The 22,821-nt window shown below is 54.9% G+C and overlaps 10 protein-coding genes across 10 annotated transcripts; 7 read left to right on the forward strand and 3 right to left on the reverse strand.

Moving 5' to 3' along the window:
- Positions 1–2,854: 2,854 nt before the first annotated feature.
- On the forward strand, positions 2,855–3,256 carry CH63R_09889 (uncharacterized protein; the record flags this gene model as incomplete). Its single annotated transcript, XM_018304863.1, has 1 exon — positions 2,855–3,256. The coding sequence occupies one exon, from the start codon at positions 2,855–2,857 to the stop codon at positions 3,254–3,256; it is 402 nt and encodes a 133-aa protein (XP_018154287.1).
- Positions 3,257–3,955: 699 nt separating this feature from the next.
- CH63R_09890 (Assembly factor cbp-4) lies at positions 3,956–4,438 on the forward strand (the record flags this gene model as incomplete). Its single annotated transcript, XM_018304864.1, has 3 exons — positions 3,956–4,005; positions 4,065–4,249; positions 4,302–4,438. 3 exons carry the CDS (start codon positions 3,956–3,958, stop codon positions 4,436–4,438), a joined length of 372 nt encoding a protein of 123 aa, XP_018154288.1.
- A 1,113-nt stretch (positions 4,439–5,551) lies between these two features.
- Positions 5,552–6,039, forward strand: CH63R_09891 (Nascent polypeptide-associated complex subunit beta; the record flags this gene model as incomplete). Its single annotated transcript, XM_018304865.1, has 2 exons — positions 5,552–5,699; positions 5,810–6,039. The coding sequence occupies 2 exons, from the start codon at positions 5,552–5,554 to the stop codon at positions 6,037–6,039; spliced, it is 378 nt and encodes a 125-aa protein (XP_018154289.1).
- Positions 6,040–6,530: 491 nt separating this feature from the next.
- Positions 6,531–8,029, reverse strand: CH63R_09892 (Adenosine-deaminase; the record flags this gene model as incomplete). Its single annotated transcript, XM_018304866.1, has 2 exons — positions 6,531–7,599; positions 7,812–8,029. The coding sequence occupies 2 exons, from the start codon at positions 8,027–8,029 to the stop codon at positions 6,531–6,533; spliced, it is 1,287 nt and encodes a 428-aa protein (XP_018154290.1).
- A 661-nt stretch (positions 8,030–8,690) lies between these two features.
- On the forward strand, positions 8,691–9,494 carry CH63R_09893 (Ribosomal protein L24e; the record flags this gene model as incomplete). The annotated part of the gene is made up of 3 exons (XM_018304867.1): positions 8,691–8,741; positions 8,996–9,139; positions 9,213–9,494. 3 exons carry the CDS (start codon positions 8,691–8,693, stop codon positions 9,492–9,494), a joined length of 477 nt encoding a protein of 158 aa, XP_018154291.1.
- Positions 9,495–10,807: 1,313 nt separating this feature from the next.
- CH63R_09894 (Redoxin) lies at positions 10,808–11,739 on the reverse strand (the record flags this gene model as incomplete). The annotated part of the gene is made up of 3 exons (XM_018304868.1): positions 10,808–10,984; positions 11,331–11,533; positions 11,616–11,739. The coding sequence occupies 3 exons, from the start codon at positions 11,737–11,739 to the stop codon at positions 10,808–10,810; spliced, it is 504 nt and encodes a 167-aa protein (XP_018154292.1).
- Positions 11,740–13,218: 1,479 nt separating this feature from the next.
- On the forward strand, positions 13,219–13,815 carry CH63R_09895 (Duf1348 domain containing protein; the record flags this gene model as incomplete). The annotated part of the gene is made up of 2 exons (XM_018304869.1): positions 13,219–13,320; positions 13,381–13,815. The coding sequence occupies 2 exons, from the start codon at positions 13,219–13,221 to the stop codon at positions 13,813–13,815; spliced, it is 537 nt and encodes a 178-aa protein (XP_018154293.1).
- A 2,661-nt stretch (positions 13,816–16,476) lies between these two features.
- On the forward strand, positions 16,477–16,677 carry CH63R_09896 (uncharacterized protein; the record flags this gene model as incomplete). Its single annotated transcript, XM_018304870.1, has 1 exon — positions 16,477–16,677. One exon carries the CDS (start codon positions 16,477–16,479, stop codon positions 16,675–16,677), a length of 201 nt encoding a protein of 66 aa, XP_018154294.1.
- A 1,458-nt stretch (positions 16,678–18,135) lies between these two features.
- Positions 18,136–19,580, forward strand: CH63R_09897 (uncharacterized protein; the record flags this gene model as incomplete). Its single annotated transcript, XM_018304871.1, has 3 exons — positions 18,136–18,336; positions 18,386–18,806; positions 18,862–19,580. The coding sequence occupies 3 exons, from the start codon at positions 18,136–18,138 to the stop codon at positions 19,578–19,580; spliced, it is 1,341 nt and encodes a 446-aa protein (XP_018154295.1).
- Positions 19,581–20,516: 936 nt separating this feature from the next.
- CH63R_09898 (uncharacterized protein) lies at positions 20,517–20,813 on the reverse strand (the record flags this gene model as incomplete). The annotated part of the gene is made up of 2 exons (XM_018304872.1): positions 20,517–20,534; positions 20,613–20,813. 2 exons carry the CDS (start codon positions 20,811–20,813, stop codon positions 20,517–20,519), a joined length of 219 nt encoding a protein of 72 aa, XP_018154296.1.
- Positions 20,814–22,821: the final 2,008 nt, after the last annotated feature.

Below are 22,821 nucleotides of genomic sequence, written 5' to 3' on the forward strand. Positions count from 1 at the left end.
GGCGAGTTTCCAAGGAGATAAAAAGGAGGGAATAAGAAAGAAAAACGAGCCGCGCGTTGAGCAGTGCCGGGAGGGAGTCGAGCGGTGAATCAATAGAACAAGCGTTAAGGGGAGCGAGAGAAAGAGATGGAGAGAAGGTGGGTGTGCGTTGTGTGAGTGAGAGAGATGGCAGGTGTTTCCGGAACACGGCGTCTATTGGTGGCAGCGTGGCGGCGGTGGGGGTGAAGACGACGAACTTGGAAGGGGGGCTGGGTTGAGCTGCTCCTGGGCAAGTCGTTGTCGAATGCGAAAGGAGCTGAGTTGTATCCGTAGGTATTGGTATGTATTGGGCTTTAAGGAGTGAAAGGAAGAGAAGAGCCTAGAGCCCAGGGTAGAGGTGAGAGAGAGTTGGAGCGAGGACGAGGTCTGGCTCATGCACGCATCCACATGCAGGGTGTGTGTGTGTCAAGAAGGACGACTAGGAGGTCGCCTGTGTGGTGGACGTATTGTAGAAGAGTGGAAAAGAGCAGCGGATGCGGTGCGACCACGGCGGGTTGGGTTGAATAGGTAAAGACAAGACGGTCGGATGACTAGGTGGTCGCTTGCGGATGGGCTGTACCCGCAAAGTGTATGTACATCTGGCTATGGCGTTTGAAGAATGCTTAGTTGAGTACTTCTACTTCATTACCCCGAAATCAGTACCTCCCTCCCTCGCCTAGAGACATTGCAAGTGACTGTTGGCGTTGGAGCAGGTGATGCTGGAGGGGCAGTGAGAGTCTATGAGACACACAGCCGTTGAACCCGCAACTTTTCTCATTCACTACCTACAGACAAGAAGAAAAGGCAGTGTAGGCAAGCAATTGGCTAGGGAATGCACTCAGCTCGTTCACCCGAGCGACATCAATAACATGACGACAGCATGTTTGAGAAGCCGCCGGCCAGGCCCGTGTCCTTCGTCGTCCTCCATGTTTTTGCGATTCCGAGCCACAAGTTATCAACGATGGATAGATGTTACTATTGTTATCATTGGTATTATCGCCCAGGGCTCTCTTAGCTTCATTTCGTCGATGCGTTTTGTGTCCATGCTCGGCTACTAAAAGCCAAAGAAACAACAACAAAAAAAAACCCCAGCAGAAAGACCATTTTGACACCGACCCCAATACACCAGGAACAGAAGCCGCTACAAAGCGCATGGAGACAGTGCAGTAGGTACCTACTTAAGGTACCTAGGTAGGCACATGAGGTATGTTTGAACCCCACGCGATACAACGCTACTTCAGCACCTGCACCATTGAACCGAGCGACAGAGTACACCTACTAAGGCAAGGTACGCATGCAGTGTCCGCACTGCCGCCCGCTAGCTCGAGGGTTTATTGTACTTTTGCTCGACGCTTCTGCGCATTGGCTTGGAGATCCAGCAATAGCAGCACAGCCGCTGGACCCCGAGTCCGCCCACAACGTCAACAACAGAGACCGGGTGGTGTATCACTCTGCAAACCATAGTCTCTAGTCAGTGAGTCAACATGCTTAGGGTCATTCATTTTTTAATTTTAATACCAGCTGGGTAAGTATGTACGATGTACTCGCCTGTGAAAAACACAACCCATAGAAAAAGAGAAAGAAAAACACCACCAGGCAAAGGTTCATCCGAGCGCTGCAACCAGGGTCTTCCCGGTGTCGCAACTTGGAACTGAGGTCATGGCTGCGGGTACGTTGGCTGGCTGCCCCGGCTTTCGCATTTCACATTCCACAACACATCCCCCCACGGTCCACCAAGGGGATCTAGGCACCCTCTCGCTGATGAGAAAATCGGAAGCGAGGTTGAAAGAGAGAGTCAGTCGAACGGCTAGAGGTTTCAATGTCCCGGATGTCCCAGATGTCCCAGATGTCTGCAGCAAAGCTGATAGTCCTTCCTACTTGTATCCCCTCAGCACTAGAGACACATCAGGCTCCATTGGGTAATCGCCAAAGCTTCATCCGACAACTCTTCCCTTTTATGCTTTTTGCCTTTTCTTTCGCAAGACGAATAATCCAAATACCCTGCGCCTGTGCCCTCGAGGAGGAGAGGACCAAAAAAGACCACAAAAAGACGACGCTGCTTCAGACATCCCGCCTATTCTCACCTCAACTGCCCGACTGCCCGATTGCCCGATGACCCCCGTCGCACAATCGTGTCCTCCCAAGATACAAGGATCAATCCCCCAGCGACCCCCGTCGGACTAGTGGTGCAGCAATGCGCTCTCCCCGTGTCTCTTGAAAATTGAGAGGGTGCAACCAAAGCGCTGTATCAGAAACCCTCCAGTGGCGACCCTGGTTTGGTCTTTCAGCCCCCTTCCGAGTCTGGTACCCTAGGCTCTCTCTGATGCCCTTGAAGTTCAAGGGGAGGGTGTCCATTATTCATCACACATGAAAGCCCTGTAGAAATGGGTATCCGAGTATCAAGGAACACGAAGAAAGCAAGGCTGAAGAAGAGCCCACGCTCACTCATGTAAGCCCTGCCCTCAAGAACGTCTCTTGGATGCTCTGGTACCCCTCGACCGACCGCGGGGCAATTAGGTTCGCCGTGTCTCTGTGCGCCGCCCACGTCCGCGACATTTCGTCTCATCTCTTCCCACCTTCCCGTCGTCTCCCGTCCTGTTGCTCGGGGCGCTGGTGAACGAACGGCTTGCGTGCTTCCCAAGGTCAGCAAATGCCTGTCTGTCGCAGTCATTCCGAGGCAGCACCGCTAGCTCGCCTCCTCATCGTGGGTGGTTCCTGGTAATCAACTACCTGGTCGCAATGCACACCATCTGGCGGATAAATTGTTCCTCTCCCCAGAAGACGAACATCCTTGTGATGGATTCGATTCGTCAATCGGCCATCAGCCTCTTGGGTCATGCTCAGGAGGCCTCTACCCTATCGTATCGCTTTACGACGGTGTTACCGGCCGGTCGCCTCCACTTCCTCGACCGCCGTCCGGAGTGGGCGCCTGAGAACCTCACAAGGTCGAATGGGAGGGCCGTTCGGCCCGGTTCAACGAACAGCCAAGAAAGCAGTTGTGGGTTCCGCCATTTGTCTGCGTCAGCTCCCCGTTTCCGCGAGCGTGATTCCGCCTCGCGAACGGGAAAAGGGGCAGAGCGGCCAAGGTCCGCGTGTCCTTGAGACGGTCCAAGATTTTCTACACTACAGACCGACTTGTCGAATGAAGACGCAGGCAGGCACTATTGCCACACGCAGAGGCCCACACCAGAGGTTGACCTTAAAGAAAACCTACCGAGGCGACACCGCAAATAGGTAACGTACTAGACTTGGCAGGCAGGCAGGTTCCCACGGATTCACCCTTGGCTTTTCTTGTTCCCAGGGATGCTGTGCCGCAGCTCGCGGGGGCCGGCGCTCGCCTTCGACCTTTCATTGGGGGTTCTCTTCGGGATAGCCTTTCGCGTTCCTGCAGCTTGGAGAGGCGGACTGTGGACGTGCCGGGTTGTTTCTTCGTCTCGTCCATCTGGAGCGCTGCCCGTCTCCAAGTGGTTCGATGCCCAACACACATCACAAAGAGTCTGTCGTTGATGGGCGGAACACACAGCCCCCAACGGGCGATTCCTCTTCCGCGTGCACCACGAACCTGCAGATCCCTGTCATAGGATTTGCTGGTAAGTTGGGGTGACGGTACTGTCTCTGGGCCACGATGACGACTCAGAGCCAGGAACTGCCATCAGTTGTCCGGATACGTATCGAGGCGCAAGCAAGAAAGCACACGCCACACTCTTCAGCTTGGGCCACCTTCTTCCATCCATAAGTAGGATGCTCAAATCCCCACCGCCTTCCTGAATAGGACAAGGTCGGTAGATCTCCAATCAAGCGCGTCAGGTTCGTCATCGACTGTGAGAGCATTGCCTCTCCGTCGCAAGAGATTACGGTCGAGACGTCCGCTGGAGCTTCGTCGAACCACCACACCCCGACCGCCGCTCCATCTCCCCATCGCTCGAAATCGCACGCAATGGCAAAGAAGGCTACGAATTGGAAGTTGTGGGGGAAGATGATGCTCGGGTATGGCGCCGCCCCCCCCGGCAAGACGTTTGCGAACAGCCGACTGACCAAATTCGCAGCGGAGGCGCATTCTGCATCGGCGGTCCGGCCTTCACCATGTGGGTGACACCAACGGAGGAGGAGCTTTTCAAGAGATACAACCCCGAGCTGCAGGCAAGGAGTCTGGCGAACCGCGAGAAGACGCAAGCCGAGTTTGACCACTTTGTCACCAAGTTGAAGGAGTACTCCAAGTCAGACAGACCGAGTGCGTATCGCCTTTCCGGTCCGAGGATTCGGCTTTGGCTAACGAGAAGCAGTCTGGACGGTACGAGACGAGGACATTGAGAGACAAAGGGTGGCACGGATCCAAGAGCAAAAGAGAAAGGAAGCTGAGCTGAAGGCGCAGCAAGCGGCGATGAGGAGAGAGTCGGGAATATCTGATGATCTGGACTGATGTCTTGTCTCAATTCTGCAGACCGTACTGTACAATTATACGTGATGGATTCGGATATTGGGCGTGTGCTGTGCCGTGGGCGACTGTATAACAACAAGAGATACCATGCCGGCCTCTGAGGGCTGGCTCGTTGGCGTTCAAAAACTCGGATACGGCTTGTCAATTCCGGGTGATCTGCAATTCAGGAGGGGCTGGATGCTTCCTGGGCGGAAAGAAATAATCTCAACTTGGCCAAAATGTTCGGTGATATACCCATCGTCATCGTGTCAAAGAAACCCCTCCAAGGACCAAAAAAACCAAAAGGCTCGCCGCCACGCCGCCACGCCGCCACGCCTCACCCCACTTATTTCGGTGTGTTCTCGGTGAACATTGCGCAAAAAAGGAACGTACTTCTCGGCACATACTAATTCCGCAAGCGAGACAACTCTTGGCAACGCACAAAACGTCCATCATCACATTGCTCAGCAAGAGGTCAGAAGCGGCTCAGCCTTACGATACTGGATAGATAGCAGTACGGGACCGTGACGAGACGAACGAATTACGGTAGGCCTCCTTTTTTTTTCATTTTCTCCGCCGCGCCGGGACCGGACGGGAAAACCTTCGTCGTCACCTGGCCGTGCCTCGCCAGAGAGGGGGGTCGGCCGGTGGCTGCCCGCCCGGGTTTTTCCCACCTCCAACCACATTTTTTGCTAATTGCCCTGGCCTCTCGCACAGCACAGCTCCTTCTTACTCTTCCCCCACCCGCAAAACCTCCCCAAACCGTCAAAAGTTCGAGCATCTGCCCACCATGTCGGACGTTCAGGAACGCCTCAAGAAGCTCGGCGCCTCCGCGCGTATCGGTATGTCTCTGGCATTTTTTTTTTCAATGTCCTCAGGATTGAATTATGGTGGTATGGATCGAACGAAATGAGTGACTGACTTGTTGCGCGCAGGGTATGTGTGACCTCCGAAAAATGACCCCTCACTTACCCTCCATTTCCTCACCGAATCGACGAAAAGAGAGAGGGAAAGCCCACAAACCGCCGTCCCGCGATTGCTGTTGCACTAAATAATGACTGACGTTTCGATTCTTTTTCGCCCGACAATAGCGGCAAGGGCACCCCCCGCAGAAAGATGAAGCGTGCGCCCGCGCGCTCCGCTGCCGACGACAAGAAGCTCCAGGCCGCCCTGAAGAAGCTCAACGTCCAGCCCATCCAGGCCATCGAGGAGGTCAACATGTTCAAGTCCGACGGCAACGTCATCCACTTCGCTGCTCCCAAGGGTAATGACCCCCGCTCCCCCCCCCTTCCTGCTTTGCCTCAACGAGGAAGCTGTCGCCAAGCATCCGATTTGGGAGACCATTTTTACTAAGATGCCACACCCTGCCAACAGTTCACGCCGCTGTCCCCGCCAACACCTTCGCCATCTACGGCAACGGTGAGGACAAGGAGCTCACTGAGCTCGTCCCTGGCATTCTCAACCAGCTCGGCCCCGACTCCCTCGCCTCTCTCCGCAAGCTCGCCGAGAGCTACCAGAACATGCAGAAGGAGGGCAAGGACGGTGAGGAGGACGACATCCCCGACCTCGTCGAGGGTGAGAACTTCGAGAGCAAGGTCGAGTAAATGCGAACCAAATATAAAAGAGGACTATTAAAAAAAGGGAAAACCACAAACCGGGTTCTTTCTTCTTTTTTATTTTTTGGTCGGAGTTTGATCGCGATGCCGGGTTCCCGTGGATATATCATCTGAAGCGTGTGGATTAAAGGAATGGGGTCAGGGTTGAAAAAGAAATCCAAAAGAGTCAAACTTTCATTTCCCAAACGCGACGATGGACAGGAGACAGGCCTCCTTCTTTGCCTGTGTTTTCCCCGCGGAACGGCGAAACAATTTGGGACCTCGTGAGAGTTACGAACTACAAGCTGCGTGAACAACTGAGGCTCAAGGTCAATACACCTCTATCCATGCCATACCACAAGGAATACAGATGCTTGGAAAATAATAATGTGAGGGTGCCTACGTTTTGGTGAGATGGCCTGATGACCTGAAGATCTCATCCGCCAGTTGCTCTTTGGAATAAACTGTGCAGGACGAATCGAGGGTGCTGGAATCTATAATCACAAACGCGAGAAGTCGTCGTCTCCGACATTCACAACCCATCCCGCCAGACTCTCTTCCCTGGCGATCCTCTTCGCCTCGCGTCTATCTGCCAGGAGCTTGCCTCCCTTCACCTGCGCATACGTCTCAACATCGACGGCGCGCCGTAGCAACTCCGCCCCGTGCCCTTTCAACCTTCCGGTAAGCGCTGCCGCGAGCTCCCACATCCTCCTCCTGGACACCAGGCTCGCGCCCCGGACGTCAAAGGCCTTGCGCCCCTGCAACACACCCCCCATCGTCCCCTCGTCGACGCCGCTCGCGGTCCACGCCGCCGCCAGGTTGCTCGCCGCGATCCTCTCAGCCCCGGCCCTCGTCCCGACGCTCCTCCGGGAAAACTCAAACTCCCTCGCCGTCGTCCGCACCCGGAAGGGGAAGAAGCCGTAACCGCCGTGCCATTGCGCGCCCGCTAACGCGCGCAGCCGCCCCGACTCCGAGAAGGACCGTTCACACGCCGCGGCGGAGTGCTGCGACTCCGGCAGCACGAGGGTCGCGAGATAGGCGTTGCCCGGGTGGACGAGCAGCGAGGCGAGCGAGGAGAGTAGAGACGTGCACTGCTTTAGGGCAAGCTTGTCGGAGCAGGACTTGGATGTCGTCGGGGGCGCGTCGCCGCGGGCCGGCTTGCGACGGACGACGCCGAGCTGGGAGAAGTAAGCGCGCCCGGGAAGGGATTCGGCGTCGGCGGCCCCTGGAACGGACGCGAAAGCGGAGTCCGGGACTTGCCACGGCGAGGCATCGTCCTGCGCCGCCATGGTGAGTTCCATGCTCGCATCGCCGCAGGGGGCTTCAGAGCAGTACATGTGCAGCTTAACGTCGTCCTTGATAGCGAACGGCTGGGGCGAGTCGGTGGATATCTCTGATGGTTCACGCTTCCTGATGAAGTCCGAGGCGGCGCCTTGAAGGTGGCTGTTGCACTCGTCCAAGAGATAGCGGTTGAAAGCGCGGATGGCGAGGATCTCGGCATGCCAGTCGTGCAAAGCGTTGCCTTTCGCTAGTGGGAGTTTACTTGAGGGGAGGCACTTCATTCCCGTCCTACGAGTCCGTTAGTCTGGCAGTCTAGAGAGGATAGTGTGAATGGACAAGAAGTGGTTTTGTAATTGGCTTATCGAGCTACGAGTCGCATGACGATGAGATGCAGCATTCTATAAATATAGTCGAGACAGTAAAACACATAAACGAGACTCTTTCGGTAGTTTGAACATGAACCAAAAAGTGTGAATCAGAACCCGCCACCACATACTTACGCAAGTGAAAGACACGTCAAAACACCGTCCCTCTCGGCGACGATGCCGCTCAAGGGAACCCATTCGTGTAGTCCATTGTCCCTGACTTGGGGCCTGCGCTTCGCCGGGAGCCTCTGGAACTGCCGCAGGACCAAGGCGGCAACTTGTTCGGGGTCCGTCGCCATTTGAAGCCGTAGTCTGTCAGTGAGAGGTCTCGTCGCCCTCAGCCAGCCGGTCATCCCGAGTTGAACGTTGACATTCCCGTTCCCTGGCTCACGTCCGGAGCCGTTCGGATTGACTGAGTAAGTGAGCCTGCCGATTCCAGTGCCGGGCTCTGCCTAGGCTTCAAAACACCCTGGCGCTGAAGTGGCTGCGCCACAGTCCACACTCCCCACGCAGGGCAAATGTGCACTAGCCACCTCTTCAAGGCACAAAAACCCTGCTTGGACGGACATCACCCATCCACGTGACGGGCTCGGTTAAGCGAAGGCATCAGTGTGGGGCCCAGGGCACACTTTCCCTCCCGGGACCACACCTTCCTGCGCCCGCCTCCAGAGTCGAAAATTGAGATTCTCGCGAAAGAGCGCCGTCGTTCACCCTCCCGCCTTCCCCCCCGAACCCTTCGACCACATCACCGACAAGTCAGCAAACGTTCGCATTCAACACCGCCAATGTACGTGCAATAGCCTCCTCTGCTCCTCCAACCCGCGTGAGAGTCGTGCGCACCCCCGGTCGCTCGTCTAGCTATTTCGACAACCTTTTCCCGACCGACACATTTTGCGAAACCGCTCTCTCGACAATCATCTCCGCATTAGCTAGACGAGGAACCGGATCGAAGGGTGCAAAAGACAGGAGAAAGCTTGACTGCGTTTGGTTTTGGTTCTGACAGTTTATTTCAAGATGCGCACGTACGACGACACGTTCTCGGGCCAGAGAATCTACCCTGGCAAGGTACGATGACACAATCCTCCTTCCCATCCTCTACGGTGTCATCTCTCTCGTCGATCGGAGGAACTATTTTGAAGCTGCTGGGCAGCAAGAGAAGAAGTCTGGGGTGGACAGACGAGCATGCGAGCCTCGCGATCGGCTGGACAGAAAGAGCATGGACATCCTCGATCGACGGCAGGGGGGAATGATCGAAAGAGAGCATGGGCGAGGCAACGGACATGAAAGGACAAATGCGCTGACGAGACTCTGAACTGCAGGGTAAGCTCTACGTCCGTGGTGACAGCAAGATCTTCCGTTTCCAGAACGGAAAGTCCGAGTCCCTCTTCCTCCAGCGCAAGAACCCCCGCCGCATTGCCTGGACCGTCCTGTACCGTCGCCAGCACCGCAAGGGTATCTCTGAGGTGCGTATCCCACTTCCTGACCTGCGCGACGCCGCCCCCGCGGCCCCGAGCAGATGACTGACCCCTCTTATAGGAGGTCGCCAAGAAGCGCACCCGCCGCACCGTCAAGGCCCAGCGTGCCATCGTTGGTGCCTCGCTCGACGTGATCAAGGAGAAGCGCAACCTCCGCCCCGAGGCCCGCTCCGCCGCCCGCGCCGCCGCCATTAAGGAGTCCAAGGACAAGAAGACTGCCGCCGCCGCTGCCAAGAAGGCCGAGAAGGCCAAGAACGCTGCCGCCGGTGGCAAGAAGGCCCCCATCGCCAGCAAGCAGGGCTCCAAGGGCGCCGCCCCCAAGGTCCAGGCCCGCACCCGTTAAGAACGTTTTCGCCTTTTGACGGGAAGGGGGATCCCCCCCTGTTGAAGAGACGTGGATGAAGATAAAGACGTCAAATTATAAAAAAGATGACGATCAAAATGGGCATTTTGGGGCATGGCGAAGACGGCTAGCATTGACCCTCGGTCACGGGTCCGCGGCTGGCTGGTGGGGAGGACCGCAAGATGAACCTGTTGATAAAGATGGGACAATACGACCAGGTTCAACTTATTCGGAGTCGAGGGTTCTTTGTGCTTTGACGGCTGGTTCTATAACTACACAATCACGGTAGCACGGAATGCATGGATTGTCCCACGGGGATTACCAAGTTAATTGGGTGTGTCGCCTTTGCTTGGCTTGTGACTCGGTTGATGGCGTACTGGAAGCTTGTCGGAGCAAATGTCCATGACGTCTGATGTGTGATCCGGCTGCCTGCTGCGAGTTCGGCCGGCATGCTCTTTGCTACTTGTCTGTTCTTGGAGACCTTTCTTTGCCTCTGGAGGACTTGGTAGCATGGGCCTCGGATACAAAGATGAGAAGTCATTCTCGGCGAACGCCAACCACGGGCCCTTCCAACTGATATATCTACGAATCTCTACGCCGCTAGGCGATTCGGGCGTGACATCATCTGCCCTCCCTCCACAATCCACGAGCACATCCTCGTCGAAGCGGGAGTGCTAGTGCTTCTGCGGTTCGGCCCAGCCGCAGCAGGAAGCTGTCCGCCTCGGAGCAGTGCCTCGAGCAACCAAAAAAACAATGCGGCTATCCCGGAACTCTGAGATGAGATGAAATTCCACCATGTTTCCGGAAACTCGCGAGATCATTTGTGGTGGACGAATTGAGCCCCTCCCTCCCCTCGCATCCTCGCCGACCAGCGTCACCACCCGCATGCCACGCCCGTAACACCTCGTCCACGTGCCTAGACCCATCGCGCGTCATGTAGGGCGGTCGAGATGCGGCTCGCGGAGACCGCCCCGGCCCAGTCTCCTCTACGACGGCTTCGGATCTCCGAGCCTCGTATCCCCGGGACTTTCCCCTCTCTTCATCAACTTAAAACAAAACCCAAAAAACCAGAACAGCTCGCAGTTCACGCAAAGAGGATGACGGGAAACGGAGAGTGTAGGCGGGTTTTCATGAACCCCCGATTCATTGCTCTAATTCTATGGGCAGAGTGGACGAATCCTGACTAGGGTTTTAAAATAAAGACTTTTGTCTACGCACTCTAATCCCCGTGTCTTCAAAGTCTTGGATGTTTCTTGGGCATTTCTCATAACGGTGACGGCAAATAAAAAGAACATTGTCTTCAGAAAACTCCTTTACAGAGCCTTGAGGACGGGCTCGGCGCCAGAGACCTCGAGGCCCTGGAGCTCGGTCTCCTTCTCGGCGTAGACAACCTTGCCGTGGTCGACGACGATGGCGTAGCGGGCGGTGCGCTCGCCGTGGTTCCAGCCAATGGAGGTGGAGAAGGCAGCGTTGGGGTCGGAGGCGAAGACCTAAGAGGGAGCGTATGTTAGTTTTGTGGATTTGATGAAGTGTGTAGACAAAGACACCGTTTCGGCGTTGAGTATTACGTGACGAGGGGTATGAGGTGATGTGATGTGAGTTGCTGCGGGATCATGCTGAGTTGCGTGGGAGGGGCAAAGTGGGGGTGGGGGGGCTTTTCCCTCTGAGTCGGTGAGGGGCAGAGGCAGACAGCTGTTGGGAGCTCCAACGGAAAGAGGGGGAGGGGCAGCAACAAAAATAACAACAGCTCGGCGTTTTTGGACACGAAAAGAAAAAAAAGGGGGGAGGGGGAATTGGGGGATTTCAGAACTGCGGCAGGCGCGAGGCAAAACGTACAATGAAGTCGTCCTTGATGTTGTTGGCCTTGCCCCAGCCAGACATGACGAAGGGGTCGTTGTAGGCGAGGAAAATGACCTGGTCGACGCCCTTGGCCTTGAGCTCGTCCTTGTGCTCAATGTAGCCGGGCAGGTGGGACGCAGAGCAGGTGGGCGTGAAGGCGCCGGGGATGGAGACGATAACGACCTTCTTGTCCTTGAACTCTGTATTGCAAAACAAATCGTCAGTACACGCGAGGTGCAGGATGCGGCGGACGGAGAAGTAGAGAGATAGAGAGAAACATACCCTTCGCGGTGTCGTACTTGATGGGGATACCGCAGACCTTGAAGTCGGCCGTCTCCTCCTGGTAGGGGATGTACTGGAAAGCAACGTTCTCGGGGAACTGCTCGCCGACCTTGAGACCAGACATTTTGATAGTAGTGTTGGGTGTGTTTGAAGGGGTGTTGGAAAGAGGTTATCGAGAATTTGGTGAGAGAAGAGAGTGTGAGAGTGTGTGTGTTTGTATATGTTTCTTTGAAGAAAGGAGAGAACAGACGGGAGCCGGTGACAGTCGGGCAGGAACGACGCTGGAATTAGTACTGCGCGGGATATCGAGCAACGGCCGAGTCAGGGTCCCGGGCGGATTCTGCGAGCTTCCAGGGAAGTGGAGCTCATGATGATTTGTATTTGAGATACGGATACCACCATCCCCCCTAGGCGCGGGGCGGCCACTCCTTCATGACTACTTAGTTTTTCTTATTTTTATTTGTTCGATTTTCCAGAACCCCTTTGTAACATCTTTGCCTCGCATCTTTCACGCCAGTTTTCTGTGACGAAAGAAGTGGGTGGGGGGCGGAAAGCTGTTTGAATTCTCTCATAATTCTGGAGAGTTTTCAGGGCCATCTCTCGTTACTCTCTTTTCCTTTTCATTATGTTTCTCTGTCTATATTTGGTTCTCTCTCTGTCTCCCTCTCCTGTTATCTACATAGACACAATCACGGATAACATACCGAGCACCTGGCTACAGTATCTTCATCCTAGAAGACACTGATAGAAACGGTGCAGGTGGTGCGCACCCTTCTGGCCCACCACTCGATATGACGCAAGATCGGGAATTTATGCCGCGTCCGTTTGGGCTCCGATCCCCGGCCTCCCCTCCCCCCGGTGGGGGCGATATGGTCCCCTCGGCCCTCCGAGCACTCAGGCTGTCGGCCATCACCCAACGTCCTTCGGAGATATTACTGTGCCAAGCGCCTGGATTGAGTAATTGGAAGGTTTGTCATCGTGGCGTGGTCCAGGTGGTCGAGATCCGCACAGCACCCCCTGATGCTGCCGGCTCGGTTGTAATGGTGTGCAAAAGATACAAGTTGTGAAAGAGAGTCTGCTGGAACTGTTGACACCACCGGCCGAGGCATCATGTTATCTATGCTGCAAGGCTCCGTCGTCTTGTACCTGCTTCACCGACATTATTTCGTTGTTATACCTTATTTTTCTCTAATTGCATCCGCTCTGACGCGACTCTCGGCGGTCGTCGCCCATCAAAGCCGTCTTCTCCGAGAATCCGCCGAGTGCATCATCAGCGCATGCATACTAAGCGCTTCCATCATAGGCGCTGAGCACATGAAAAACTAGGAAGTCTTGTGCTTATAGAAACAGAAATAGAAGGAGACAAAAGACCATGTGCACGGTCTGACGGTACACGAAGCTGAAGCCGTCAAAACCCGCGGCGTTTGTCCTACAACTGCCAAACCCCGAACCCCGGGCCATGCGAGCCTGTTGATTGGCCGCGAAACCCGTCGCCTCTACTGTGTTCCTGCTCCATATTGTCGGTTAAAACCAGATCATCGCCATCGACTGCGAAGTTGGGTCCTTGGAGCGTGGTCCACTGAATACAAAAGATACTGTCATCATGAGTAGCCAAGAAGAACCCAGGCCACCGTTCCCGCCCTTCACCGAAGCAACGGCGAAAGCCAAGGTGAAGGCGGCGCAAGATGCGTGGAACACCAAGCGGGTGCCCCCTCGTCGATGCGAAGCAGACGCTGACTGACATCATCCCAGGAACCCCGCCAAGGTGAAGTTGGCGTACACTACCGATTCTATCTGGCGCAACAGGGACACATTCCTCAAAGGCCGAGATAATATCGAGCAGTGGCTGACCACGAAGTGGAAGAGAGAAAATGGTTACCGCCTCCGCAAGGAACTCTTCGCCTTCACTGACAACAAGGTGAGAACATGGTTTTTCATGCCCAAACTATTGGCAATAGCTGCGCGCCTGGAAGCACGGCTGATCGTCGACCAGATTGCCGTCCAGTTCTGGTACGAGTGGCATGACGAGTCGGGGCAGTGGTGGCGGACTTATGGCCTCGAGGACTGGACATTCGCCGAAAACGGCCTGATGGGCAAGAGACAAATGAGCGGAAACGATGTCAAGATCGAAGAGACGCAGAGGTGGTTCCGCGACGGCGTGGACGTGAATGAGGTTGTCATCAGCGAGGAGCATTGGTAGCTGCGGCGGGCACGAATAATAGAGAACAGTATGAATTATCGTCGGCTTCGAGCCTAGACGAATACCAAGGTCATTTCCAGATGACTAGCGCAATTTATCAGCGTTGTTGGTTCGGATTTCTGCCGTGCAAGAGACTATTGTCTCGGAACTATTTGTTCGGAGAACGATGGCTTGCCGTTGGCTTCCGAAAAGGGACATCGAAAGAGGTCATTCGTGAAATTCGAAGAAAAGCATGAGGAATTCGTCGAGACGATGAACTGGTCTGCTGGTGGAATGTTTTGGTATTAGTAGTCGTATTCAAAGTTGCTATTCGTTGTCCCAAGCGTCTCAGAGAAGGAGGGAATTCCGCCGTTCGGAAAACTGCAACGTGACTGACAATTCGGCCAGCCCACGAGGGGCGACCCGGGCTTCCACGAGGCAAAAACGTGCAAGCGTGGATGACGATCCAACTTGCCTGAGTCAAAGTGCGGCTTCGGTCCAAGACCCAGATTGTCGGCGATGGCACCTTGATAGGAATCAGTGTTGGTAATGAGGTCACGAGAATGGACACTAGCCCAGGAGAATGTGTCCAGGGCGGAAACCCCAAAGTGACGGCGCATGGCCATGTTTATCCAAGTTCGCGGAGATGAGTGACAGGAGCTTGACGCCACTGGGAAACCCCTATGGCGAAAAATCAACATATTGGAATAGCGCTGGATTCTGGGTTGCTGAGACTAGCACACCATGCTTTGGGGTCATTGTTCTCCCCATAGGATGAACCTTTGTGCATCTTTTCATGGCACCCTGGTAAGAGTCAGCCAAGGTTCGCACCGTCGATTTAGCCGTATCTGATCTGGTGGCCGTCATCGGCGATAACAGGCGAGCCAATGCAGGACGCGGTTGGAACATGCTTGGGGAGATTCCTGAGTCCCGACGATCTCTCCTCTATTAGACCGGGAACAACGTCGCAATCGGCAATGCGACTGGTGACTCGGCACAAGGATTTAGTTCAGAAGTTGGGTTCTCTTGTCCCGTTGGAGGGTCGCTTCGAGATGCAAGTACTGATTTGCACCAGGATATCTTTCAGCTCTTGGAAACTATTTCAAATACTCGGCATGCAGACCAAGCCCAAGACGCAATGGAGTCGGAGCAAGATGTGGTCTTTGCTGTTTCCCCAGACGGATAGCTAGTCCACCGATGTTGCACAGACAAGGCGCTGTCGATACTTGAGAGCAAGACGGCGTTGAGTTCTTGCATCCGCGAGACAAAGGCTGACATCGAAGAGCACGGCCGGCGATGCTAGCAAGCCCAAGCCCAGTTCAAGCCACTCACAGACATGACGAGGGAGCCACTCGATCCGGTCCAGTCTGTACGGATACTTATGCTGGATCTAAGTGGGTAGACAGGCATGGCAAGCAGAGGTGGTCAACTTGATTGGCGGCTGTATCATGCAGGGGGCAATGTATCGATTGGCGAGGCGACATGATCGAGGCGCAATCTTTGCAAGGATGGGCGGGAGAGGCTAGCGGTGCTGAGATTGCTTCTTCGTGGAGGTGACACACCATGTCGTATGTGTCTTGGGAGAGAGATGTTTTTGACGATGATTGGCAAAAAGTCATTGCGTTGTATTTCGAGAAAAGAAAGTGCTTGCAGGGCAGGGCGTCAAGGCCCATTCTGGATGGAATCGAGGAAGCCGTGTGGCGCGTCTGGACTTGGGTTGGAATTTGGAAAGATTGATGGAAGAGATGTTGTCAACCGACTGACTTGTATCCGTATACAGATAAGATAGAGTGCTGAAACTGGCCCAATGTCGCCTCGAAGATGTAGTTACTGATGAGGCGAGATGATTTGCCTGAGAATTCTTTCCAACGACGAGGAAAATCGGCCTAATTGCCACTTGTAAGTAAGGTGCTGTGAGATGCGAAATGAGGCACCGCAGCAGCAGCAGAGCATGCATGCATGGCAGGGCCACGCGAGAGCAAAACGAATTGGGAAAGGGGCGGGCAGGAGACAAAGTGTACAATTGGGACCATCTCGGTTAGATAAAGTACTTGGGCACATCTACATCGAGCACGGACCATACAGACAGGGCACTCAGCTTCTTCACGGGTGGCCCATGCGTCCCAATCCCTACCACCTAGGTAAGTACTCTCTTGGTGCCGAATCTCTCTACGTCCGAATTTCTCCCACCTCTCCCAGCCAGCGTGCCAACCAGCCAGGACCGCCATCTTGCACTTACCTACTCATGATAGGAAACCCCCTTCATCCCCTGCTCTGCGCCCACTTTCCTTTCTTTACGAGTTCTTTGGCTAGGTCCAACCTTGTCTTCCAACTACAATTGCTGACCCACTTGCCTGTTCACAGCTTGGTCTCACCTGCGCTAGCTGCGAGCGGCCCTTCCGGGCCAGACTAGATCGAGTGGCCGAGCAGGAGACAGACGACACAATTCTCAAGTCCAGTTTCCTTTCTTTTTTGACTGTCCAAGTTGGCGCGGGCCGAGCGACCACCCTCCCGCCGTACCTGTGTTCAAGCCGAGTCGACAAGACCGCCGCCAGCCTCCACCTGGCCTGTCAATGGATTCAGGATGAGGCGCAACAAAGGGAGACCAGCCATTGCCCATCGGACCCGATCTTCACCCTCGTCTGTCCTCGCAGGCGCTGCGAGGTGGCGCTCCCCTTCGTCATGGTGCAGCTACCCACGACCCTGGGCCACGCCTCCGTCGTTCGGTCCCAGTGCTTTGGAGAAAAGACAAAAACGGACTACAACCTGTGCTTGCCGTGCTGCTCGACCCAACAGCTTGGGTTGCAGCAGCCAACGCGTTGCCTCGACGACGTCTATCCCGTCTTCCCCTTCGACTTTGCGAAGAAATCCACGGTGCAATGAGCTGCTCCGAGATGCCAAGCTATCGCTCTTCCAAGCCAATCTCGCCCATATTTTGCATTGTCGAACGGGATGCTCGTCGCAGGACTTGCCCCTCCCCCGTGCCGAGTCTGTCTTCTACAGGGAAGACTCAGGTCGATGTCAAAGTCTGCAGGAAAAACAAGCTCTAGCTGCGAAATGTCTCAGCCAGAGAGACGTCCCTTACTTGTTCAGGAAAGCTCGTGACGCTAGTGCCGGGCCATCCTCACCAATCACCACGATCTCATGGGTGTGATCGACTGGCATTCTGCCGCTTTGGGCTGTGAGGTCCTCTTTCTCTCGAGACTGTCGAGGTAGGGGGTAGGAGAACGAAGGCGAGGTGCAGTTGAAGCGGCCACTTTTTTGCCGTTGTTGCTGCCTCGCAACAACTCCTTCGCTGACAACTACAGCCCGACTGTCAGGCGCAGTTTGATTTCTCTTGACAAACTCCATCGTACTAGATCATCTTGAGAAGAAATAGCAGGCAAGGAGTCTTGCCTTGCAACTCCACAACATCGACGATGCAAGAGGTTAGCGTTATTTCTTGCCTTGTTCCCTCGACGCTCCAGCTCAGGATTGTTCCTCAAAGCATCCATAGCCTTTTGTGTCTCTTACTCTGATACATGTCCACTCTTCCACGTCGACGCTAGTACTCCTCCGTCGTTTCCCATGCCTGCCAAGCACTACTCTAGATCGGCATCACAGCCCACAGGGTCGAGAAGAAAGCACATCCCTACCCTCCATGTTCTTCCCGCGCGTCCATACGCATTCCGCAAGAGTCTACCTAGGTACGCATACTGTATCTGTAAGTAGGCAGAGAACAACAAACGTTTGGACGCCTCGACCATCCTAGGTTCCACCAGCGCAGCCCGCGAGGGGTCCAGCTCAGTGTTCTCGCTTCTTGGATTGGACCAGCTTCAGCCTTCTCCGTCAATAGAAGCCGGTCAAACCCTGACAAAGTAGTCTTGCCGTCGAGATGTGTGTGGGGTCTCGTTGTTATAGCCATCAGCTCTTGACACCAAGTCAGGTACCAAGGTGGGTTGGCAGGCTTGACTACACTTACCTGGCTGGTATATCAGCCCCTCGCCCCCCTCCTTGTGTCTCTCGCCTCTGTGTTCTACCCTCTCAAGCCTGGTTGTCCTTCGCTACTCTCGGTTCTTCTGCCCATCCTCTTACAGGGGGAGCGCCAGTCTCGACCGTGCACTGCATTCCAACTCTACTTTCAAGTCCGACACCTCATCCTTCGCTCCTGTCTAGCCATTCTCGCCAAACGTCATCGTCCAGCCTTGACACTACAACCCGACGGCGCTTGCGTCCATCCGTTCATATCCTCCATTAAACCACCCCTAGAACCTAGGATTACTACGTCGACCTTTTTGACTTTCTTCCATTCCTTATTGAGACTATACATCTCTTACAACAACCCTCGTTCGACTAATCATCATGGGTCTCCTGCCACTCACCTACCGCCGCCCGGTGTACGTTAACAACTCGGCAGGCGAAAGCTCCTCCGACGTTTCCGACAGCGGCGATGAGAAGCAGAGCACTACCGCCTCGTCTGTGCGCTCCGGCCAGTCTGGCACGCCCCAGGGTATTCCTGAGTCTTTGACCTTCGACAAGATCATCGACGGCGGCACTTGTCCTGTGAGTAATACATTGTAGTCATCATCAGGCCTCATGGCTAACCTGTCAGCCATGCACTGTTCGTGACTTCATGAACTACCTAATCTACATTGAGCATGCTGCGGAAAACTTGCAATTTTTCCTCTGGCACCGTGACTATGAGAAACGTTTTGGCGAGACCAAAACTTCAGACATTTCACTCGCTCAGGAATGGACCAAGGACATGGAAACCGACGTCCTGCAACGCATGTTCAAGGAGAAGTCACAGGGAATGCGCAAGAAGCCTGGGCAGGAGATCTTTAAAGGAACGGATTTCGAGAAGAAAGGCCCTGTGGCGGCCATTATTGAGGAATCCAACCCCTTTTCGACCCCGCCCCGGACACCCCACGACCAGGAGTCCGTCTACACCGGGTCCAACGGGGTTTCGAACGCCGACTCGTACCGCTCTCAGGCCAGCGAGGCCTTTGCTTCCGCCGGCGCCAAACAGCCTTGTAAGCCTTCCGCGTGTCCCTTTTGGCGTTTCCACATTATGCTAACCACATCTAGTTACGATTCAACCGTTTCGCGAGGAGTTAGATCGTGTTATCGCCACGTACATCATGGAGGGAGCGCCGCGACAGCTTAACCTTTCGGCCAAGGAGCGCGATGCCACTCTCCACGCTCTCGCCTACACCACCCACCCCAGTGCTTGCCGTCTGGCAATCAAGGTTATTGAGAACTCGCTTCGTCAGCAAGCACACCCCAACTTCATCCGATGGTCGATTTGCAACGGCAATCCCGCTCGCGTTTTCTTCGCTCGCGCTCTCGGCGTTGGCCTCATTGTCATTGCTTTCGTTGCCGCCATTCTCATCACTCTCAGCCACGCAGGCCGCGGCTGGCGAGCACTAGCTGCCATTGGTTGGGTTTTGGGCATCTCAACATTAGTCGCAGCCTACAAGGGCATGTGCGTCGTTCTTCATGGTATGCACCATCGCCACGTCCGCCCTTGGGAGCTGTTCGTCGACGAGGAAAGCGACGATGAACAGGGCAAAACTTCGTTCGAGTCTTTCGGAACGACCAACAGCTTCGAGTCGGAGCCCTGGGTTATCAAGTACGAAAAGCGGAACATTGTTCGCAAGGTCTTTGACCGCGAAGTGTGGATCGAGGAGCCTGCTCTGCGCACCATTCAGGACACCATCTTCTTGCAGGCCATGCTGTGCGCCGTTCTTCTTGCTGGTGTCTTTACTGCCATCTTTGTAGCGATTCCCAAGCACGGCTACTTCTGAGGACTTTGTGCCCCAAGGCACAAAGGCCGCCGTGTCCAAGGAAACAATTGAAGTTGTTTCGGAGGGAGAGCCGATACCAAGATACCAGTTTGCTCGGCAAGGAGTTTTGGGAGGGACCATGGTTAACATGGTGTTGCGTCCGTGTACGATTTAGTCAGGACTTGAGAACATTTTCATTCGTTCCAAGAATTGTTTATTTGCTTCGTAACTTTTATCAACATTTCCCATCATTTCACCTGCCTCTTCGTAATAGATATCTGGTCTGCCTGGCTCATGACTGAGAAGCCAACACACCAGTCGCCCACCGCAGCTGGCGACGGCGGAAGTATTCAGAGGTGACCCTTTGCACAGTCGGCCACACGAATGGGAGTAGTCTCGAGGTTGATCGTCTGATTTGTATTTTGTTGTGTGTGTGTGTGTGTGTGTGTGTGTGTGTGCGTGCGGGAGAAATGGGGCGGAAATGCCGGATGTCACTGCCATTGTTCGGTTGTCCCCCCGAAGCGACGGCCCATTTTCTCGGCAGGTGGGGACACATCTCGGGCGTTGCAGTGGGATAGTCCCATAAATAATGCGGACCAACCGGCTGGGGGGAAGGATACAGGAACCATTGCACTCTTTTTTTTTTTAGACTTCACACGGTCCTGGCTGCATGCGTGGAATGGTAGGGGGGGTTCCGATGGGCTTAGCGTGGAGTTACGCGGGAGGTTTAACGTTGTTCTGGAATGAGACGGTGTCTGGATGAACTCTATTGTATCGGGATCGCTGACGATAACATATAAACAAGCAAACTCTTCCCGCTTGCTGAATGAACAACGCTAGTCTTTCGCTGTGGCTGAATTCAAGAAACAAAAGACGAGGCTTCCCCCTGTGCGTCGACACCGAGAAGCGCCGCGTCTCAAGACAATTGAAGAGGAAGAAAACCGCGAAGGGACTCTTTTAGTTGCAACAGCAGACCTAAAACGAAGGAGAGAGTCGTTAGCTGGCGCTCGCACTTTTGTGATGCGTGTGGAGAAAAGAAGGAAAACAACTTACAGCACCGCCGCGGCCGGACTTGGAGTCGCTGCAGCACTTGAGGTTGGAGCAAAAGGTGCCGTCGTCGCCGCCCTGGGAGCAGACGCCCGCCGCTTCGCACCGTTTTTGGAGGATGGGGCTGACGTCGGCGGTGGCCTGCTGGCCCGGGGCAGCGGCGGCGAGGGTGGCGAGGAGGGTGAAGAGGATGGTGGAGGCGCGCATTTTCCTTTTTGTTTTTGGGGAGGTTTTGTCGTGCGTGTGGTAAGAACTGGGACCAAAGAGGGTGTTGAGAGGACGATGCTTTGCTGGTTCTTGTAATTGGAGGAGTCTTTCTTTCTTTCTTGCTGTTGTCGTTCTTCTTGCTGCTGCTGAGGAGAGTGAGGACATGGGAAGAATGCGGAGGATCGACGCAGGCTATATAGAATTCGAAAGACTGGGGCTGCGAGCGACGGCGACCGATTCGTGCCGTCGCCTCGAGGGGTCCGGATTGCCCACGGGAGAGGAAAGAAACCGGTTGGCCTTCAGATGGCAAAGACAGTCCCAAGCCTCTGGGTTCCCAATACTCGTCTGGAGGTGCGGGTTGGTGCAGCGCAGTCTCAGCCTTGTCCATCACTTCACTGACCCGCCCTCCCCCGGGCCAGACGAACTGCATGACCGGTTGGACTTGGCGTGCTGCTCCCGCGCTGTCGGAGAAACCCCGAGTCAAGCCGCCTCTCCACAAAGGGACCGGTTCAGCAAAGGCCTTGCTTGTACTGACGGTGGGCAGCGTGGTCTGGTGTCGACGGGCCCCTACCCGTTTCAAGACGTGCCACAAGACGAGTCAATATGGTTATGTGGTGGGCCCAGTCCATGACACGATGCCACGGACATCCAGGGACCAAAGGGCAGGCCATTTTCCAGATCGCCTTCGATGATCGACTCGTCCGAATTGGGACCATTGGATGGAGGCAAAGACCGGGCGGTGGTCCGGTACCATGCATGTGGCCCTCTTCCTTGAGACTTCTAGGGACTTTAGACTTTCAGAGTTAAAACCTGCTCAACGTCACACGCTACCCTCCAGGACCTTCTTTTCTTCTTATTCTTAATCTGGTTTCGTTCGCAGGACGCCCATGGTCCGCGAAACACGCGCCAACGCCGGCTTCTTGACGTTTCACGCCGCAAGCTGATACCACGGACGCGCGCATACCTTGTTGTTGTTCGACGTCTGTTGGGCGGACGGACCCTGTGGGCAGCAGCAATGAATGGTTTTTTTTTTTTGGGGGGGGGGGGGGGGGGGGGGCCTCGGCACCGTTTAGGCGCAAGAGATGGCCAGTACCCATCGACCAGGAAGGCGCCGACCGGTTCAAGGACATTCTATGCGTTTCTCCCAACTTACTTACTACCTAATCAAAGTTCAAGCTGTCGCAGGCGGGATAGGATGCGCGAACGATCTTGGTCTTGGCCCAATTTACCACAAACCTCACAACTAACAATGGGGCAGACCCAAGCGTGGCTTTGCTCTTGCACTCAGTCCACGTCCCGTCAATGGTTGGAATTGCGCGCCCGCCATATCAGACATTGCCGTATCCGGCAGGCGCTTCGCATCACTGGCGCGTATTACTGGTCGATGTCCTCTGTCAGCCGACAGGGGAGGGGGGTGGAAGGGCTAATCCCAAAGGCAGAACTTGGCCCCGTACGAAAAACAAGTCGTAGAGATCAAGAAGACTCCAAGGTCATCGCTGTATCGCTATATCTTTGTGTGACCATTTCCTGCGGGCGCTAGCAACTCTACGATTATAACGATTATAAAACAGGTCGGCGGATGCTCGCATACCTTTAGAGAACCGCGACTCGCAGGATCCGGGTGTCTCCACCGCACGGAGCGGGTGCCGTCTCGTGTCGGCTGTGCCGATCGGGGGAGTTGGTTTGATGTTGCGACCGGGCTTTGCACTCGCATTTCGGTTTCGGTTAAAATCCGTCCTTGGTCACAACGGGAGGATCAAAAGAGTTGTGTAAAATAAACATAAAAACCTAGAAAAAGGGTTGCCTATTGGCCTTCTCCGTCCGTCGTCGAGTTCGGGCGGGAATAGAGTGCAACGTGATGTATCTCCGAGGTTTGCTGATAACCGCGAAACACTATTTCGCCAGCGTCAACTCTGCCGTTCTGAGTTGAGTCAAACTTAGTGCGCCCACAATGGTTTTACGTCCACCTGCTGAGTACATAGATGAACGAAACCTCCAGCTGTTTAGA

Source organism: Colletotrichum higginsianum (genome assembly GCF_001672515.1).
Source record: "Colletotrichum higginsianum IMI 349063 chromosome 7 map unlocalized unitig_7, whole genome shotgun sequence".
Classification (NCBI taxonomy): Eukaryota; Fungi; Ascomycota; class Sordariomycetes; order Glomerellales; family Glomerellaceae; genus Colletotrichum; species Colletotrichum higginsianum.